The 8,429-nt window shown below is 37.6% G+C and overlaps 1 protein-coding gene across 2 annotated transcripts; it reads left to right on the forward strand.

The window, feature by feature from the left end:
- Positions 1–2,305: 2,305 nt before the first annotated feature.
- Positions 2,306–6,083, forward strand: LOC116171612. 2 transcript variants are annotated; one of them, XM_031488565.1, is made up of 2 exons: positions 2,306–4,214; positions 4,262–6,083. In XM_031488565.1, exon 1 carries the CDS (start codon positions 2,341–2,343, stop codon positions 3,850–3,852), a length of 1,512 nt encoding a protein of 503 aa, XP_031344425.1. In that variant the 5' UTR covers positions 2,306–2,340; the 3' UTR covers positions 3,853–4,214; positions 4,262–6,083. The 2 variants fall into 2 exon arrangements, with proteins under 2 accessions (XP_031344425.1, XP_031344416.1); XM_031488556.1 differs by having other exon boundaries at positions 2,368–4,214.
- The last annotated feature ends 2,346 nt before the right edge of the window (positions 6,084–8,429 follow it).

Raw genomic sequence — 8,429 nt, forward strand, 5'->3', positions numbered from 1 at the left:
GGGACGTGCAAAAGGACGCACACAATTTTGACAGAAACGCCAGAGAACTGAAATAGAAAGATTGGAAAAATGAAAGAAATATGAAAAAGTAGCTACAGTAAAGAGAAAATTTTGTGAAGAGGTTACTACTCAGAAAAAGACGAAGGAAAAAGAAATTATTGTGCAACATACAAGACAGTTGAAAGCGATGAACTAGTGAAGAACTACCGGACTCGGACCTTTCCGAATACGATCCAGAAAATGACCGTGTGTCTGAAGATTTTGATCACTCTGCAAGTTGTTCTAGAGTTGGCGATTATGTAGTTGTTAAATTTACCACAAAACGAACATGTCTGCATTATGTTGGAAATATACAAAACGTAAACGAACAAGGATTTTATGTTATAAATTTTTTACGAAGGAAAACAAATTCAAACACATTTTATTACCCAGAGGAAACGGATATTTCAGAAGTTGATTTTAGCGATATAGTTCTGCGTTTGAGTCCTCCAAATAACATAGCTGGTACCAACAGAACGCAAAAATTTTGCAACTTTGATATTGACCTAAGTAGTTTTAAGAACCTGAACTAGATGTGTTAACGATTCATGGCCACATGATATTTTTTTTTTTGTTTTCAGAATTTGAATTTGTTGTGTTCTTATTTCTTTGTTTACTTTAACTTTGTATGCAATATATCCAATAAAAATAGTTTTACTGTAAAAATATAAGCCCTTTTACACCTAAAACATCACAAATAGTAAGTGACCCATTTAACCCCATTACCTGACCCATACCTCCCACATTAAGGGAGGTTTGGGTCAGATAGTGACTTCTAGAATTTTTGAATTTTCAAGTATCCTATGTAATAATAATATAGCAATAACTATGGACAGTGATTGCTAAAAGGTTACTAATTACAACTGTCTGACATTGAAGTGGTGTCTGTATCATTTTCAAATAATTATGCAGATTATTTAAAAAATGACCCAAACATCCCCACCTTCCCCTACTGTTTGAAAAATTTTTATTGTAAAACGACCTAGAACCAGAATTACCACCGGGTCTTGTATTAGTACCACTAAATGTAGACGTACGAAATTCGTTTGAAATGGGTCTAACATTAGTTGAAATTTCATTAACTATTGGCCTTTTAACTGTATTTTGAGTCGCCGTCTTTTGTTTATTTTTCAAGGTATCAGCATTGTCGATTTTTTTACATAACTCTAGCAATTCCGATATAGAACTGATTTGTACAAGAGCTAATGACGTTATATAACATGGCAATAAATTCCGACGAATGTACTTTAACTTGGTTGATTCGCTACGAAATGGCTCCTGCTTAGTTTGAAACCTATCCCTAATCTCTTGCCAAATATCCTCCTCATAATCGCATGGTAAAAATTCCGCTTTAAGTTTAATTACTAATTGGTCCCAATCCAAAACTAACGATTTAACAGATCTAAACCAAACTAAGGCACCGTCTGAGAATAACTCGACGGCCGAATTAAATAATTCTGTTTTGGTAACGTTCCTTGCCACCCGGTAATCTTCTACTTGTTCTAGGAATGATAGATAATAAACTAGAACCCTCTTTTCCCGAAAATTTCAAACCCCATTTGTAAACGGGTACAGATTTATTATAATTATTTACACAATGTTGGATGGTCATGGGTTGTTCATTACTAGAGGACGCGTGAGCTGTATGATTAACATTTCCTAACGTGCTATTCGCAACAACTTTATCCGACAGACAAACTTCCAATTCTAAAATTGACGCAATGGATTCATTCTTAAAAGCTTGGACCACCTGACTGTCATCCCCATCAGTTTTTAATCTGTGGACACGATTAGTAAGGTATAGAATTCTAGAATTAATTCGTTTAAAGAGAGAATCTGTCTCCGTACCATCGAATTCTACAATTAAAGTTTTCAATGAATCTAGGGCTTGTTCTATAATCTCAGCTTCGTTATCAAAATCGTATAACGGATCTACATGAGTAACGTTCGAACGATTCCTATCCTTTTCTAACAATTTATTCAAAATTTTGCGTTTAGTAACTGCATCTTTCCTATCAGAGACTACTCCACGAATACGAAGCTCATAATTCAACTCTTCCGCCAAAAGGTCGACGGGTCTCATCCCTAAGTACTCCATGATAAGGTGTGCTATTAAAACTGATATTACCTGCTTAAGTAAATGCAAAAATATTTCTGACAAATTTTGATGATTTAAAAGTAAGCCAAAATTAAAATATAAAATTTTTATAAACTTCAAACAACAAATTGGGAGGCCCCTAAACGTTGGGCGCCATTGTATTTGCACAATTGAGATGATGTAACGTATGAAAAGGACAAAAAATGAGTGCTCCGACCCAATTACTAGACAGCGACGTCACCTTATGCAATGCAAAAACGAAACACCATATTATTATTAGAACAGAAGTTGGACAACGAGGGCAAGACGAAGAATGCGTAAATAATGGCACTTTTAGTAGTTTACCACCCAATACAGTTTTACATTTAAGCTTTATTCCTAGGTCTCGATTATCAAAGGCAGGGTATTTGACGTGTGTGTGCGGTCATGGAAGTATGTATGATAATCATACGACCAGCTCCATTTCTGAGGTTTCAACAAGGTGTCACTTTCGCACGAAGAGAGAAATGATAGCGTGGATTAAGGGTAAGAAAGACGCGATTGGGTACAAGAGAAACGACAAATTGGAGTTTATTGGTCAACTGAAATCAATGGAGTTAATAAGTCCAGTTTTAGAGACGGTGTATTTAGCGGTAGAGTGTAAGAGTGGCGACGTGCTTCCAGCTCACAGTGACGCGTTAAAGAAAGATGGAACTTTGGAATATGTTGTAGTCCGGTTAGAATACCCTGTTAACAATTACTATGTTGTACATCCAAAGAGGGCTGAATCATGTAGCTCCGTTTCTGGTGCTGGAGTTCCTAAGTCAATGGTTTCTGAGTTTGCAGAGCAGCCTATTCCTATTATCTTTAAGAAAGGATGGTTAAAAAGATCAGACCGCGTGTTACACTTTATACATGACTTTGAGTGTAGTGATTCGGACCCTCGAGGATACGATGGATTCGCTAGACAAGTATGCGAGGACAGCGTTGGCGATTATATATCAGAAATGGCGTCCTTGAAAAGGATGAATAAGAATCGTTATCATCAAAATCAATTAGTATTTGGAATTTCAGAGGGTCGACGATTTGGACGAGTTATAAACATTGTTACCAACAGAGTTAGATGTTTCGACGATTTAGAGTTATATTTCAAAGGTGCATGTGAGTTAGGGGATTATGATACTGTGTTGCTTGGCAGCGGGATTTATGGATACGGTCGAGAAGACGTGAAAGGTCGTCTATTTAATCTTCAAAATCTATTAATTGAGAGAAGGATTAGGCTTTATGTATGGCTGGGGGAGAATGAACGAGGGTTTGAAGACTACGTAGATGATCAGGATGATAAGTCGGTTGCAACTAGTATAAATATTCAAGACGATATAGAACTCGAATCAGATGATACGACCTTAGATGATGTGAATGACAACACTACTTACCTGCAGGAGTTTATGGCGGAGGGAGGGGTTAAAGATATTAATGACTACGCTATGGATAGTTTAACACTATCAGGTCGAAGTAGCCAGAGGTTGAGTACATCTAATAAAGGGGTAGGTGGAAAGGTGTTAGAGTCTATGACGGTTAGTGATCACCAGGTGAAGGATCCGATGTTACACTCGCGGGTGTCAGCATTATCACTTATTGATTTTGAGCTATTAAAGTTTTGTTTCGAATCAGGGGATTCTGATTTGCGTCAAGCGGCTAAATCAATTATGTTAAAGCATTTACATAGGTTGTGACACTGCGGGATGTGATTGGGGAGGTGCGTAATTGCTACTGCTCATTTATATAAAGGTTCAAAAAAAAAAAAAGAAAAAAATGTAGGTCGCGACTTTTAACCTTCCAGTACTCGCGCCAAGTCTCCCAGACCCGACGCGTGTTTGAGTGTAAATTTTAAAGTGCGCAGATCATGCTGAGCGTTGCGGCTCTGACTAGCTTTATGTATTCGCATTTAGTATACGATTGTCAAGTGTCGGGTTAAAACGTACGTTAGTTTTTATTTTATAAAGGCATAAAGTCTATCAGACCCAGCGCGAGTAGTGGTGTTATTGTATGTGTTACTTTTCTGGATTGTTAAATTTAGTTTATTCTTGAAGAATAGGTAAGTAATTGTTCAAAGTTGAATATTTGAATTGGTAACCGACGTAGTTCAAGGCATTGCAATTGCGAAAAAGATAATGGGGGATTATGAAAAAGAACAGGCGCGCCTGCTACGCCTGTTTGAAGAAGTAGAACCCGATGAAGACCCGATCGATGAGGAATCTGAAAATGAGGAAGATGGAATTGAAGCTCAGTTAGAGAATAGTGACACAGAGCAAGACGCGGATTCATCTGACAGCGAGGGAAATGAGGAAGGTTCTTCAAAAACGACCAGAGTGCCTTCATTTACCGGAAAGGACGGACAAACAGTCTGGAAAAAATCTGTTCCTAACAGAAAAGTTCGAACCCGACGTCACAACATTGTGATTCATCTGCCTGGTGTAAGACCGCATGGTAAGCATGCAACGACTGCTATGGAATGTTGGGGTCTCTTTTTTTCGAGGGAAATATTAGAATTACTGGTCGAAAATACAAACAAAATGATCAACAGAGTTGCTGATCATTTTTCCAGATCTAGAGACGCAAAACCTACGGATTTGGTTGAAATAAAAGCTCTGTTAGGCCTCTTATACTTGGCGGGATGCCTCAAAAGTAGTCGCCTTAGTGTTGAGGAATTGTGGACCACAGACGGGACAGGTGTTGAAAGATTTTGGTTAACAATGTCCAAGGAGAGGTTTCTGTTTTTACTAAGATACTTGCGTTTTGACGACAAAGAGACAAGAGAACAGCGTAGAGCAATCGATAAATTAGCTCCAATTAGGAATCTATTTGACATTTTTGTGGAAAATTGCAAAAAATATTATACAGTGAGTGAGTACACTACGATTGACGAAAAACTTGAGGCTTTTCGGGGACGTTGTGGTTTTAAACAATATATACCCAACAAGCCTAGTAAATATGGAGTAAAGATTTTTGCGTTGGTGGATGCTAAAACAATGTACACACAAAATTTGGAGGTGTATGTTGGAAAACAACCAGATGGCCCTTATTGTTTCCCAAATGATGCTAAGAGCATTGTTGAAAGAATTGTTGCTCCCATATCAGGAACTGGGCGAAACGTAACTTGTGATAATTGGTTCACCTCATTCCCTCTTATTTTAAAACTTAAAACAGATCACAAATTAACGCTAGTGGGAACAGTGAGGAAGAATAAAAAAGAACTGCCAGCTGAATTCGTGAATACCAAAGCTCGCCCTCTTCAATCAACAATGTTTGGTTTTCAAGAAGAGACAACCATACTCTCCTATGTGCCAAAAAAGGGAAAGAACGTTATCCTTGCTTCGAGCATGCACCACGATGATAAAATCGACATGTCCACGGGGGAAAAATTCAAGCCCGAAATAATAACCTTTTACAACTGCACAAAAGGCGGAGTCGACACAGTCGATAAACTATGTGCTACTTACAATGTGGCACGGAATACACGACGTTGGCCGATGGTCATCTTCTTTTCACTTATGAACCTAGCTGGAATTAATTCCCAGATTATTGCTAAAGCAAATGGCAGCAGCAACGTAAGTGTTAGAAGACTATATTTAAAAAATTTGGCTTTGGCGTTAACCGAAGATCATCTGAGACGCCGTGCTCAGGTTACAAATATCCCACGAAGAGTGCGTGAGAGAAGACAGGAAGTAGCAGGTATAAGTTCTTCCACGGTTGTAGCTCCCTCACCACCTGGGACAAGAAAAAGGTGTCATTTTTGCTCTAAAGACAGTAAAACAAAATATACCTGTAAGAAGTGCAACAAATTTCTGTGTTTAAGCCACGCTGAAATGTTGTGTCCGCAATGTGTACGTATTCATGAAGAAGAGTTTTAGATCTTAATTTTTGTAAAAGCAGCTTGTATGTTTTTAAGCCTTATAGCAATATCCATATCTTAGTTGTATTTTATAATATTTTTAAGTTGATTTTTGTTAAAAAGTATAAATAACTACATTTTCTTTATTGGATTGTATTTCTTGGAAAATCAAGCAATTATAATACTTTAAATTGTTTATTCTATCTTAATCTAGCCATGCCTCATAAGAGTACCATTAATAACCATAGAACTGGCATATATATATATATATATATAATAATTATTTTAAATCAGTATGGGTCTTCTAGACCCGGCGCGCGAGTAGTGGAGTTCTAAAATTAGGCGCGAGTGCTGAAAGGTTAATTAATGTGAGTATCCTTAAATTGACATTTGCCTGAATAGATTTACCGGAATTAGACCCCTATTTTTGGGCGTATGATACGCGGAGTTATCACACCTACATATCACAGTAGCCAACTAATAGGGCCTAGGATTAATCGTTTTGTAAAAAGGGTGATTGTATATTTAATTGTGCGTTAGTGTAAATGATGGCCGATATCGAAAGAATTAAAAAATAGAAATACTAGTATATTTCTATTTGTTTAATTCTTTCTTTCCTTGGAGGGAGACAGTGTAGCGTTCTAAATTTGCAGAAATTGTGGATTATGTTTATGAACAATTTATTCTTTTTGAATGAGGCGGGAACGGTTGGGTGGTGTGGCCGATGGAGGACACTGTGTCTGTTGTGGGAGCGCATGCGTGTATACACAACTTGTGATGGGAGGGATTTTTGAGCGGGACCAAGAAAAGAGGCGAGTGGCGGTCGTGGAAAAGAAAACGTTCCCACGGACATAATAATTTACGTGTGATTAGAGACTTATTTAAGTCAGTGGGGCTGGTTAGCGAGAATAATTTTAGGATTTTGGTTACCTACCTATACTACGTGCAATTATTCCGGTACAAACCTAATTAGGCAATAACTTAATCTACATTTCAATGGTTGTCTAAAATTCTTTCAAGAGCCGTTTGTCCTCGCGTTTGTCACCTTAAGTAAGTTATTAATTCGGAATATTCGTCATATTAGCGTACGCGTTACCTTTTAGGGCTCTTACCCCTAAGTACTGGAAATTGGAAAGAATATATAGTAGCCGCCCCTGACGTCACGTGGGACGCAAATTTATTACCTGCACAAGTAACTGCGGAATACCAAGCGCTGTTCCTGATGATAAGATTTTAATGCTATGGTGATAAGCCGCCATCCCACCGTCCACCTGTATGTACGTGCTTTGATACCTTCACACAATGCTCTGAGGTTTGAGATAACAAAATTTGAAAGGAGATGTCAAGTTTATTTGTTTAAATTAAGCATATTTGTCTATTATTAATTGTCCATCCTAGAATTAATTGATAATGTTGTGCTGTCCTTAAATTGTCAATTGTTATTTAGAGTTATCAGTCCAATATTGAAGTCCGTTGAATGATCATTCATCTGAAACACAAAAATTACGTTATCGATATCATCGTCAAGTTATACTTACCTACCGAGTCAATTACCTGTTTAAATAAATTAATAATAGGATCGATTTTTGCATTACGTTATGAGCTTGTCCGATTACCTGTCATTGGGCAAGTTGGTTTAAGACAGGTTGGCGCCCCCTTCAAACAACACTCAGTACAAGATCCACGACTCAGCTCCCAAATCTTTGAGCACTGTTAACACCCATTATAGCCAACAAAAAAAGGGAAAGTCATACAATCTATTTTTTAATTCTTTCTTGCGGCACAATTACGAAAAGTATGATTAGGTTGGTGACAATTCCAACACAAGGGTTGAGACTTGGAGTCTTTTAGGGGAAGGTGGGGACGTTTGGGTCGTGGGAGGATTGGGTCACTGGGTTTATTTTCATGTATGGTACATGTATCCCGCTCATAGGTGCATTACTGGTTGCGGTACTAATAGGTGACATTGTAAACAGAGCCTCATGTTTGTCTACGCGTGTGTTTAGTTTATTGGGAAAATAAGTCAATTTCCAGGTAAGTTTCACTTAAATTACTGATATAAGTAGATCATTGTTTTGAGCTTGCATGTACCACGATGTGCTTGTGATTTTTTCTGTGATTTAAGTAACATTTAAGTTACAAATATAAACGACAAATTATAACCTAAAACATATTGCATAAATAAGAGAGGTGCACATTTGTGAATATTGAAGAGAGGGAGGTATGGGTCAGTAGCGCGCGGGAGATTTGAGTCGACCCAAACCTCCCCACTTTCTTTTAGTGAAACGTCTTATTTAATTTTCTTTACAGATTCAAAATGCCTCTAACTTATAAACAGAAAACTGACAGAGAAAGAAAAACACCTGAGCAAATATCACAAGCTGTGCAACTTGTTCTTCAAAATAACATATCAGCTAG

This window comes from Photinus pyralis, unplaced genomic scaffold (genome assembly GCF_008802855.1).
Source record: "Photinus pyralis isolate 1611_PpyrPB1 unplaced genomic scaffold, Ppyr1.3 Ppyr1.4_LG1, whole genome shotgun sequence".
Taxonomy (NCBI): Eukaryota; Metazoa; Arthropoda; class Insecta; order Coleoptera; family Lampyridae; genus Photinus; species Photinus pyralis.

Coding starts and splice junctions, on each gene's coding strand:
- LOC116171612 (XM_031488556.1), top strand. CDS start 4,291: ATGGGGGATTATGAAAAAGAACAGGCGCGCCTGCTACGCCTGTTTGAA.